Raw genomic sequence first — 12,032 nt, forward strand, 5'->3', positions numbered from 1 at the left:
ATCACGAATTTCAACATTTCTTTGAAGCATTGTCGGGAAGTCAGAAATAGGTCCATGCAATACTTCAACCATTAGGGTGTCGGCGGGGCCGTCATCATAATTAAAATCAAACAAATTCTCATATGCATCTCTTTCATCATCGACAATAATGTTGTGCAATATGATGCATGCATACATAATATCTTTGAGAACATCTCTTTGCCAAAAACGTGCTGGTCCTCATACAATAGCAAAACGAGATTGAAGTACTCTGAATGCTCGCTCAACATCTTTGCGTACCGCTTCTTGGCATCAGGCAAATAATTTTCTTTTCTCTCCTTGAGGAAGTAGGATAGTTTTAACAAATGTACCCCACTCTGGATAGATACCATCTGCTAGATAATACCCCTTGTTGTATTGTGTGCCATTTATCGTAAACTCAACTGTCGGAGCTTGCCCTTGTAAGATATCAGTGAATATTGGGGATTGATTTAACACGTTGAGATCATTATTGGATCCTGGAACACCAAAAAATGCATGCCATATCCAAAGATCTTGTGACGCAACTGCTTCGAGCATGATTGTTGGTCTGCTGTGATCACCTCGCGTGAATTGACCTTTCCATGCAACTGGGCAATTTTTCCATTCCCAGTGCATACAATCAATGCTTCCCAACATGCCTGGAAAACCACACACCTCCCCCATTTGAAGTAAGCGACGAATGTCCCCAGCATTGGGCCGTCTTAAATATTCGGTCCCAAAAATATCATTCACTCCTCGAACGAAACTGACTAGACATTCAATAGCGGTAGTTTCACCAATTTGAACATACTCATCAACATAATCGGCAGGCGCTCCATATGCCAACATTCGCATAGCAGCGCTGCACTTCTGTAATGGCGAAAGCCCCCTTCTACCGATTGCATCAAACCTCGTATGGAAATACTCTGAATGATTTTCTAGAGCTTGCACTATGCATAGGAATACATGTCTACGCATTCTAAATCTTCTTCGAAATTGATATTCTGTATACACTGGTTCATTAGAAAAGTAGTCATCGAACAAACGTTGGTGTCCTTCTACATGACCTCTATCAATGTGGGCTCTCTTTCTTCCTTGTCTTGTTGAGCTACCCCCATCCATGAGCGCTTTGAAATATTGATCATTATGATCGTCAGTACACTCTGCAATTATGATATCCTCTAGACTTATATTGTCGTATGGATTCGGAGAATTTGGCGAATCCATTGTTGAACTTAGAGTATATGATATTTGGGAATGAAAGATGAATGAAAGAGTAAAATGAAGGATTGAATGGAGAGTTGAGTAAAAGGAATATTGAAATTTGGTATTTATAGACATGGTAGCCGTTGAAATATAGCCGTTAAAATGTAGCCGTTAAAATATAGTCGTTAAAATGTAGCCGATAAAATATAGCCGTTGAAATATAGCCGTTAAAATGTAGCCGTTGAAATGTAGCCGTTAAAATGTAGCCGTTAAAATGTAGCCGTTGAAATATAGCCGTTGAAATATAGCCGTTGAAATGTAGCCGTTGAAATATAGCCGTTGAAATATAGCCGTTGAAATATAGTTGTTAAAATATAGCCGTTAAAATGTAGCCGTTAAAATATAGCCGTTAAAATATAGCCATTAACATAAAGGATAATTTATTTAAATAAAATAAAATACATAATAATGCGGTTGATAAAAATACATAGCAATTACAACTTCAGGATATTATTCTTAATATAAGTACACAAGTTTTCATGATCTTTCTTTTGTTCAGGAGTCATATGCGACGTGTCCATGATGAGATAATCAATGTATTTTGTCATCCTATTATCTTCTGTCTCTTTCTCCTTTATCGTCGCCTCTTTCTCCTTTATCGCCTCCAATTTCTCCAATGCAGATGCTTTCCGTTCACTAATCTCTATAAATCTAGCATGTGTGTCTTTTTTTTCCTTCCCTTTTCTCTTTGCTGCCTTTTGGCCAGCAGGGCGTACTTCACGTACTTCATCATCACTGATGTCTGCAGTGGAAGAAGAAGTAAATGCCCCTATATCTGACACCTTTGTTCTCTTACCACCTTTTGGTTGGTACATTGTATTCCATTTCGGCTCATCCTTTAGCAATCTCCAACAGTCCACAAGCAGAAAATTTGAGTTGTTATTTTCAGATTTGTACAATTGATGTGCATTCTCAAGAATTTGCTCATCAGACCAACCACTGTGATGTGCTTGTTGTACTCGTTTATAACACCCATTGAAACGCGCCACCTTTTGATTCATCTTGTTCCAATGATCTTTGCATTGCCTTCCAGTTCTTGCTTGCTCGCCTGTAGAGTCCAAGAACTTTACTTAGCTAAGTTAGATAGTAGTATTATAGTAATTATTGTATTATCTTTATGACTGTGGATTTTTGGTTCAGACCGGGATTTATTTGGACACTCATAGTAGTACTTGTAGATTTTCTAAGTTTAATCTATAGTGTAGGAATATTAATTTTAACCTAAGGTTTGATTAATATGACTGATATTGAGGATAATATTTATTATACTATAAGGTTTAGATAAGAACCAATAGGAAAATAGCACATGTTATGTATGGGTTTAATAATGATTAAGTATTTTGACGATTTAATTTATTAAGGTTAAAATTTGAATGCTCTAAGGTCAGTCAGCAGCTTTGAAAACGTTTAAGGGCTTAGTCAAGGTTGTTTACTCATTTCAAATTAAGCTAAAAATGTGTAATTTCGTGTTTAAATAATCAGCGTATGCCGATATATCGCAGCTATAGGGGGCGATATATCGCAGCACGAAGATACGAAAAACACGAAACGATGCACGACTGCCTCGGGCATACTGGCCCAGGCGATATATCGCCTACAGGGGGCGATATATTGCCCCTCTCAGCATAATTTGAAAGTTTTTGAAATCATTTTCCATTCAACCCTTCAACTTCTTGATAAGTCCAGCATCTTTTTGAACGAGTCTTCAGCCTCTGCTGAACCATAATTCAAATTATTTTCACTTAAAAAGCTATTATTTTTATTCAAGTTAAATGAAGATCTCTTCATTCCTAAACTCTATAAATAGGACCTAGTACCCAGCCATTATTCATCTTTTACTCTAAGTTCAGAGGCTGCAAGTTGCTAGGTGAGTGTGAGAGTGTAAACACTTGGGTTGTGAATCATAAGCTTGATCATCATAAGCTTATCAAACACTTGGGAAGTAAGATTTTATAGCATTTCGGTTCAAGGTTTAGATCGGTCTTATAAGTCTTCAAGGTAACCCAAACTCTAGTTCGTTTCTGTACTTTTTCTTTAAAAAGTTCTCATAGTCTTCTACTCATTCTAACCTTATTCTTATTTTGGTTAGGAAATCTAAGTTCTTGAGCAAAAAGGTTTTGGTAAGTATATTTTTAAAAGTATAGTTCCTTCATCTCTTTTTCTTCAATAGACTCACCCTTTCATAAATGGTTTTTAGGAGTGTTCCAAAGTCCCAACTCTGTCATCATATCCCGGTAATTTTGGTAAGGAAAATAGGATAGAATTTATATGTTATATGTTTTTTATATGTTATCTTATGTTTTTATGTTATGAAATATGTTATGTTATGTTATGTTATGTATGTTTGTAGGCTTGGGCATATGACCCATATGACTAACAAGCCCCAAATGGATTATGGGCATATGACCTGCTTAGCTAGTAGGACCCCACTAATCTAATGGGCATATGACTTGTTTAGTCTATGGGACCCCAAGTAATAATGGCCATTATAGTATGTGTATGATATAAGTGTTATGTTATGTTTTTATGTTTCTTATGAAATTTATGTATATGAACTATGTGTTAGATTTTCCTTGCTGGGCATTAGGCTCATTCCTTTTTGTTTATATGTGCAGGAAAATAGTCTTAGTGGCGGGAAATGTTCTTGGAAGCTTGGAGAATGTGTATTGAGGCGGAATGGATTCAAGAGCCGAGCGTTTCGATTCGAGGATGTAGTTTTGTTTTTATGGTTTTTACATGTATTTTTCCGCACTTATTATGTAATCCCTTTTTATTTTGAATTATGTTATGTTTTGTTTTTAAAACAATGAGATCCCATATCCTACTTGAGATTTTATGTAAGTTTAACTCTTATTTTTACAAGTTTCTTAATGAAGTTATGGTATTTTCACTTGTAAGTTATATTAAGGATTAGTATGTATAGTTTTCGTTAATGGTCCAAAAGTCTAGAGTAGTTGGGTCATTACATCGCCTTTTTGGTTAGTGTTGTAGTATTCTGCAATCCGAGCCCAGAAATGTGTAGAAGTTTGGTCATTCCCCACAATGGCATCCTTAGATGTATTAAGCGATCCACTTATCAGAAGTATAGTGGCTTCCTTGCTCCATTTGACTTTACATTTATGCCTTGATTCATCTTCATTGTGTAGAACTACATTTTCCACTCCAATGGTAAGCCATCAACATATTCGGTAGCCTGTCAGAGAACTATTTAGGAGACCACGAACGTTGGAGATGACCTTACATGTAAATAATTTTGAATTAATATATAATATTTCTCATTTTTGATAGCAGGAGTGTAAAAGTTCAATTCTCCATGTAGAGATTTATTGTATGTATGTTCCCCTTATAGTGGTGGTGTTCACGTAATGATTTTTACAGATAAGTAATATTTAAAGATGTATTTAGATTGTTGTTCTGAGATTTATATTTTAATATGTAATTGAGATTATCCATAAATCTAACAAAATTAAAATAAGATAGAAGTAGTATAAAATTGGGGATAACTTGAAAAATACCCAGTTTTAGGATTAGTTAACTAAAAATAGCTACTAATAATATTTAGTTGAATATTACCCACTTTTTTAAGCACATTTCCTATATTATCCTTAAAACACTGCTAAAAATCCAATGTAAAAATCTCAATCTTTGCCTCTGTCGTGTCATTTATTTTTCTCTTTAAATAATATTCCACTATGAGTTCCACTAGACTACTGTATAATGGGTAGAGTCATTAATAGTTTGGGTATTAATCAAAAAGTTTTAAAAAGTGGATAAAAATTAAAGAAGTTAACTTAAATTGGGTACTAGGTGTAATTTTCACTATATAAAATTGTGAATTAAATCTCTACACTTGAAAATTAGAATATACTCAAGATATATATATTTTTTGAATGGAGTATTATAATTATAGTCATAGTTTAGTATAAAAGAAAATAAAATAAGACGAATATTGATTTAATGTAATAATAATAATTAATCTAGGAGATACTCTCAAGATGGCTATAGATAGTCATTCAAGCCGAATGACTAGCCGCCGAGTCGTAATGCCTGCATCAGAATGACGAAAACAACCCTGAGTTGTTTCAATATTTGCAACAAAACCCTTGAAAAAAAAGGCGCCAAATTAAAAACAGGGAAATCTTTCTATAACTCACAACAGATCAAGTAAGATTTCTTCAATTAAAGAATCCCAAACCAGAGCTTCCAACTCCAAATCAATCTCCCCCTTTTCCTCATCCAAATTTCTCCATCTTCCACCTTTTTCCATTTCCTTGATGTAAGCTTTTCTTCCCTCATTCACTTCCCATCTCAGCAAAACTTCTCTCGTAGGAGCTCCCACCGTCCAATCCTCCGCCGATTTCACCGCCTCCGCGAAGCCCTTTCTCGATCCTCTCTCCTCTGCCACTCGCTCTCTGAAGAAATCGAACAACAATTTGTTGGTCGCACTCGACGATGCCGCAGTATTGATGTTTTTGGTGACTTTCGTAACCAGTTCCCGCGCTTTTTGATCTTCGATTTCATCATCGCTTGATGTTTTAATCTGATATCGATCGTTATCGTTTTTGATATCTGACATTGCGATTATTCTCTTCTCCAGATCTACTGGTTCCAGTTGAGTGAGGTTCTCGAACCTTCGAATCTTTTGCAGAAGCTTCTGCTTCGTTCCTGCAAATTCAAGATTTTCGATAAGTTTTTCTTAATTACTTGTCACTTGCACATGCACATATATACACATACATATAAAAAGTACAATACCTTCCAAGCGAGCGAGTCTGCTATTGAAAGGAGAGTTAGTTTCATCTTGATCATCGTCTTCGAATGGACAATCCAACACGGAGACGGGACTGAATTGTTCCTTTTCTTCTTCGTTTGGCCACTCCTGATATGATTCATCATAATCAATCAAAATTAATGAAAGGAAGAAAGTATAGAAGAAAATTTGCAGTTTGAGATAGAGAATATGTTGATTGTCGTTTTTATATCAATTTAGATTCAGCAATTTCATTGTGATGAGATGATAATGTTGAACAATGTCGTATGGGCCCAACATTTATTCTAAATGGGCCTTAGACCACCATAATGCCAAAATAGACTGGGGTAGGGTGGACAATTTGACTTTTAGAGTTTTTTTTTTCGAATAACAATTTGACTAGTATCTTTTATTTTGTGTGTATTATTTATTAAAATTTAATTTAATAAGTGGTTTTAATTACTTTAACCAAAGATAAAATACATAGATGTCTTGTAGCAATACTCCTGTCTTATAGCAACTCTCTTTCTTCTAATCTAGGTAGGTAGTGTGGGAATGATTTTTTTATAGATAGACTAACTAAAAACAAATCCATAACAGAAGATATATTTATAGATATTTATAGATTGATTAGAAAGAGGGCATGCGTCTCCAATTTTTATATGATTAATATTTTACATTATATTGGTCTAATGTAAAGTCAGACAATCTAATTTATATATAAACAAGTTTAATATATAATATAATATATTTTTTTTTAAAATCCCACTGTTTATAATTAAGTTGAGTGAAGTTTACATATTATTTGAGACAAAGTAGATACCAAGACTGTTTGACTTAGTTTCAGTCAGACATAAGAGACCTAGTAAAAGACATTTGTCTAAATTTCATCACTCAATTATATAATAATAAATACATTAAGGAAATTAATTTTATAATTTTAATTTAATATTCACAATAATTGGATATATCATCTATCTCAACAAATAATAAATATAATTTTCCATATAAAGAATTAAGCTGCATTATTAGTATTTTCTCATAGTAACTTAGGATACTTCTATGATGCATACTTTAAAAGGTACACACCGATGCATATATTTGTTTTCGGTTCGTGATGTCATTTTATTATGATTGTGTTTATTGTAGTTATTTAGAGCATCCTGCAAAATTTTAAGAAATTCATAATAATTTATTTTGCCGAAAATTAGGTTCAAACAAGTTGTTGCAGACATAACTAATTTTTTTTTATGCGTGTAAAAAACAACATGTTTGAATCTAATTTTCGATACTTAAAATTATTTGGAAATTTCTTAAAAACTTTATAAAATGCTATAAATAATTATAATATACACTATCTAAAAAAAAATCGTCTTAAAAATAGTTCACGAGCGTGCAGAAAACATATATACTGTAGAATTATGTTATTCAATGATCATTACTTAATACTGTACATGACAAATTATGTTATTCAATGATTAGAATTTTAGTAAGAGATAGAAGAATTGATATGCTAAACTTTACAGTGTCTAGAATAAAAATCCAAGTACACACTCTTCTTAAACAACAAGCTACCAAATGGCCTTACCGACAAAAAATAATAATTCTCTCGTGACCCTCTTTAGAAAGGAAAATAATTAATTATATCTTCCAATCTACTCCTACTGTAGTACCACGAATATAAAATTAATAAATATAGCAACGTAAACAGCTACCGCTCCTTCCCAATCAATATCTTCATACGACTCATAAAATTTGAACGATAAGAAACCAGTCCACTTGAAATCAATATAAACAGTTAAAAGAATAACCATTTAAATGTGACTATTAAATAATATAATAAATTTGAAAATATTAAAATATATTAAACATAGAACGATCTAGTATCGCCCATACTATAGTACTAGATAGATAGTCTTGCGACATTTGACGCCGAGGATCCCGCTAGTTAGCAACAGTAGCGGATTCGAAGACCCAAGAAGTACCCTCTCACAGTCACTCACACATGAAAGATCATGCAATCCCTAGGACCAGCTAGCCGTGGGTTTTCTTCTTTTTTATCATTATCTTTTTCTCTCTCTTTCCCGTTTACCAAACACTTTCAAAATACCTACCAATTAATAAAGAGGAGTGACTGCAACACTCTCTTTTACACCCCACTTTTATCTCAAATCAAAGTTGGAAGTACTAGTTTTCGTCAGCTCAAGACAAAAAAGATATTTTTAAAACAAGTTTAATTACTAATTAACCAATCAAAAAAAGGAGTCCCAGTCAGAGGTATTATATTAGTTTACGCAAGCAAAGTATCGAATAATAGTAATAATAAATCCTCCATGATTACCTTTGCGTGTTGATGAGAGCAGGTAGCTGTTGTTGGTCCTAACTCCGTCGTACCCTCCTCACCGACAGTTATATGATCCACTTTCTTTTTGACCTTTTGCGACACGTCGTTTTCACTACCAGCTAAGCCAACGACGTCGTTTTCATGAGCTGATGTAATTGTTGGAGTCGTCTCGGATTGTCTGCTAGACGAAGTAGTAGTAGTAGTAGTAAACTCACTCTCGCACCAACTGTTACTCTTACTATTACCGCTTGAGCTACTTGAAACAATGGTTTTCGTGGTAGTATTTTGATTCGAAGGCTTGTGGTGATCATTGTCTGGGAGCTGAGGATACAATCTCCACCGGTTGATATTGTCTCTGATGATCTCTTCATGGTGATGATCTTCAACTTTGTCATTACTAGCATTATCTTTATCTGTGGCTCTACCCCAAAAGCGATTATTTAATAGCTTTCTCGAAAGGCTTCTGGGAAGGAGTCCTTTTCTGGCTCTGTTCTGTACGGACGTCACGACGGAAGGGAACGGCAACTGTTTGACGGCGTTAATAACGGCGTCCGAAGCTCTTTGCAGGACTGAGATGGTGAAGCGACCGCTTCTGCTACTTCGGAAAAGTCGCTTCGCCTTAACGAAATTTGGTTTATCTTTACGAATATGTGGGCGACGGTGTTGGTGATTCTGTTTAAGATCGATCTCGAGGAGAAATCTGACGGTTGAGCAGCACTGACGCCTTGGTAAAGATTTGAAGCCGTTGGATGAGCATGAACTTAGATCGTCGAGAAGATAGTCCTTGAGCATCAACGGCTTACGTTCGATCATGATGGATGATTTCCTGACCACCGCCTTTTGAAGATGGTGATGATCATTTGAAGAAACCAAAGCTTGATCAGCCATTATAGTAAGATTAAGAAAAATAATAATTGGAATAAGCGGCCTAGCTCGCTATGGGAAGGAAAACTGAGATTCTGAAGAGTCAGAACTTCCCATATAAAAAAAATTCAACTTCTGATCATCAGATAGAAAGTGACAGAGACAGAGCTGAAGAAGAAAGCTATATAATTATAAGAAAATGTATACAGAAAAATACAAAAGATTAAGGGGTTTATATATTGAGGAATAAAGAAAGAGAGAGGTAAGTTCTGAGAGTTTGAAGATCTCAAGGTGATCAGAGAAAATCAAAACCGGCCATTTGAGTAAAGATAATAATAATAATAATAATAATAACAGGAAATGACAGTGAGATTATAATGAAAAAACAAATATTATAGATGTTGCAGATCAGGAAAAGACAAAGAGAGGAGATGAGTATAAGAGAGAGTGAAAAGGGTCTAAAAAGAACAGAGGAGTTAGAAGAAGAAGAAGGTGGCTTGGATGCTTCTTCTAGTGAAATTTGAATCTTAAGTTTGGTTATTTTATTGAATGTGAGAGTTTTTTGAATTTAACTTGAATATGAATTATTTAAAATGGGATTTTACGTGCTAGAATTTATTGCTGTGGCGACTTTTGTGGAAAGCTTGGACTTTGGACTAGTAATAGACCTCTAGTTGACCTTTTTACTTATTTTATTTAAATTTTTTAAAAATAAAATCAATAAAGAGACAGAGAGAGAAACTAGCAATAATAATATTAATAAGAATAGAGAGAGAGAAAGAGATACTATCTGAACTGTAGCTCTTTCATGCAGAAACTGTCCCTCCTTTTCACGCGCTAAGCCACGTGTGCATGCATGTCCTTTGTCTCTCTTACTTGTGTGAAATTACAAATTTGCTGACAAGGGATTCCTTTTTGACTCATGATTCACTTGGTGGACTACGAGCAAGAAAAATAAAATAAAAGCTTCTTAATAAGAGTGAACAGTGGTACTAAGTACTCAAACACACTATGTTATTTACTATTTAGAGTGACATTTCAAGTGAGAAAGAAAGCTTTTAATGTTCTTTCGTAAACTTATATGTGTGGTTGCTTTTTTCTTATAATTATCTTGATAAGATAGCTTTGGTTACTAACTTTATTATAAAGTTTGTAATTAAGTGATTCTCTCTCAAATTATTATGGGAAAAAAATTAATTTACCGAGTTAAATTCGTTATTGCTTCCAGCTGTTTTGAGTGACAAGCTTAGTTGAGTGATTTATAATAAAGTTAAAATTTTATAACTATACAGATAGAAAATTTGATATTATCAAAAGAAAATTGGATTCTAATTGCTTAGTAGTACAATGGTGAATAGAAAATAAGTCATGGTCGGTAATCTAATCTAGATAAGATAATAGGTGGCGATTTTGATATTTCTTTTTAGTAATAATAAAAACAAATCATAGTGAAGGATTAATTAAGAGCATCTTGCTTTGGCTACTGCTGAAGCAGTGTATATACATACATTAATGTCCCAATCATTTCAGATGCAATGTTGAGGATGATCATGAGATCGATTGGACCTTGATAATAAACCACTAATTTGTACTTTAGGTAGGATTATTATTTAGGAACAAGTAACACAACTTTGACCATTAACTCAACTCTGTCCGTTTGGCAAATAATTAAGTTATAAATACTTTGTACGGACAATTAATTAAAAACTAGTTTAGATTATTATTATTATTATTAGAGATTAGAGTACTCCATCTTCGACCAAGTACCAATAAATATAAATATACATTGATTCAAAATAGTAGAAGAGGGGGATTTTGATTTTGAATGGTTTTACACATGCTTTCCTTTCTTATTCTTTTTATGTGTATTTTGTCAGAAGCATAAGGGCAGCCGTGGTTGGTGATGAATGATTACATTTCAAAATAATGTATGCTAAAGGAAAAACAACATTGGTATTCTAATTTGAGTTTTGAAAGTGCCTAGTACATTTCTATGATCAATGAAGTATACCTATATCTATATTGTAGAGTAGCCCTACAGAAAATTATAATTAAATAACAATTGGAGTGGGGTACGTAGTGCTTCTACTGTGCATGAAATTAATTTACAGAGTTCGGCTTATGATATATGAGCATTCTAATGCGAGGTTGAATAATTAGTAAATTGGATGTTTTATGGCATCTCCTATCTATAATATTATCAAAAAAATTTCTATCATATTTTTTTTCCATTTTGATCACAGCACCAAAAAATATATTTTTTTATTATTATATTATTCTTTAAAAATATATAATTATAATATATATACATTTAACAAGTTTTATTAGTATTATATTTAAACAATAAAAAAATATACTAAATAATATTTTGCCGTTATTTATTGTGCCATCTCAAATTTGAAAGTTTACTGTATATATCAGCATATATAATTGTATAATATATTACTTGATTGGAATGATATTTGGTGTAAAATTACCTCAAATTTGATGTTATTCAGTTAGGTTGGAGTTGTACTCAGAAGACATTGTATTGAATGGTCTTTCTTTAATTTATCAGCAAGAGTCTTGTATCTGACATTTTTCATTTGAAACTAAAACAAAAAAGGGAGGGAAAAGTCTGACAAAGCTTTGCTGAGAAATAAAGAAAAAGGAGTTAAATAGAGGAAGGGGTTCATCTATATTAAATTGTGTAGACCCTTATTATTTCAGCCACAATGTTTCAAATTTTGAGACCTGGAAAAAAAATAAACAATGCGGAAACGCATGCCCAATATACTACTACTAATAATAATTGGTAAGAGATTAACA

At 33.4% G+C, this 12,032-nt stretch overlaps 2 protein-coding genes across 3 annotated transcripts; both read right to left on the reverse strand.

Annotated features, from left to right (window-relative positions):
• Positions 1–291: 291 nt before the first annotated feature.
• On the reverse strand, positions 292–2,267 carry LOC133780041 (uncharacterized). The gene is made up of 2 exons (XM_062219925.1): positions 1,738–2,267; positions 292–1,234 (listed from the first exon to the last, which is right to left on the reverse strand). Exons 1-2 carry the CDS (start codon positions 2,265–2,267, stop codon positions 292–294), a joined length of 1,473 nt encoding a protein of 490 aa, XP_062075909.1.
• A 2,922-nt stretch (positions 2,268–5,189) lies between these two features.
• Positions 5,190–9,763, reverse strand: LOC133778321 (uncharacterized). Of its 2 annotated transcripts, XM_062218209.1 has the most exons (4): positions 8,358–9,763; positions 6,022–6,145; positions 5,421–5,931; positions 5,190–5,313 (listed from the first exon to the last, which is right to left on the reverse strand). In XM_062218209.1, the coding sequence occupies exons 1-4, from the start codon at positions 9,246–9,248 to the stop codon at positions 5,280–5,282; spliced, it is 1,560 nt and encodes a 519-aa protein (XP_062074193.1). In that variant the 5' UTR covers positions 9,249–9,763; the 3' UTR covers positions 5,190–5,279. The 2 variants fall into 2 exon arrangements, with proteins under 2 accessions (XP_062074193.1, XP_062074194.1); XM_062218210.1 differs by having other exon boundaries at positions 5,190–5,931; positions 8,358–9,762.
• Between the last annotated feature and the right edge of the window lie 2,269 nt (positions 9,764–12,032).

Source organism: Humulus lupulus, chromosome 5 (assembly GCF_963169125.1).
Source record: "Humulus lupulus chromosome 5, drHumLupu1.1, whole genome shotgun sequence".
NCBI lineage: Eukaryota > Viridiplantae > Streptophyta > Magnoliopsida > Rosales > Cannabaceae > Humulus > Humulus lupulus.

Bases quoted from the DNA above. Each gene is read 5' to 3' on its own strand.
- LOC133780041 (XM_062219925.1), bottom strand. From the start codon at position 2,267: ATGAATCAAAAGGTGGCGCGTTTCAATGGGTGTTATAAACGAGTACAA. The intron at 1,235-1,737 runs GTGTACTTATAT...ATATACTCTAAG, and splicing joins AAGAAAGATCATGAAAACTT to TTCAACAATGGATTCGCCAA.
- LOC133778321 (XM_062218209.1), bottom strand. From the start codon at position 9,248: ATGGCTGATCAAGCTTTGGTTTCTTCAAATGATCATCACCATCTTCAA. The intron at 6,146-8,357 runs GTAATCATGGAG...GAATCATATCAG, and splicing joins GCTCTCATCAACACGCAAAG to GAGTGGCCAAACGAAGAAGA. The intron at 5,932-6,021 runs GTATTGTACTTT...TTGAATTTGCAG, and splicing joins CAGACTCGCTCGCTTGGAAG to GAACGAAGCAGAAGCTTCTG.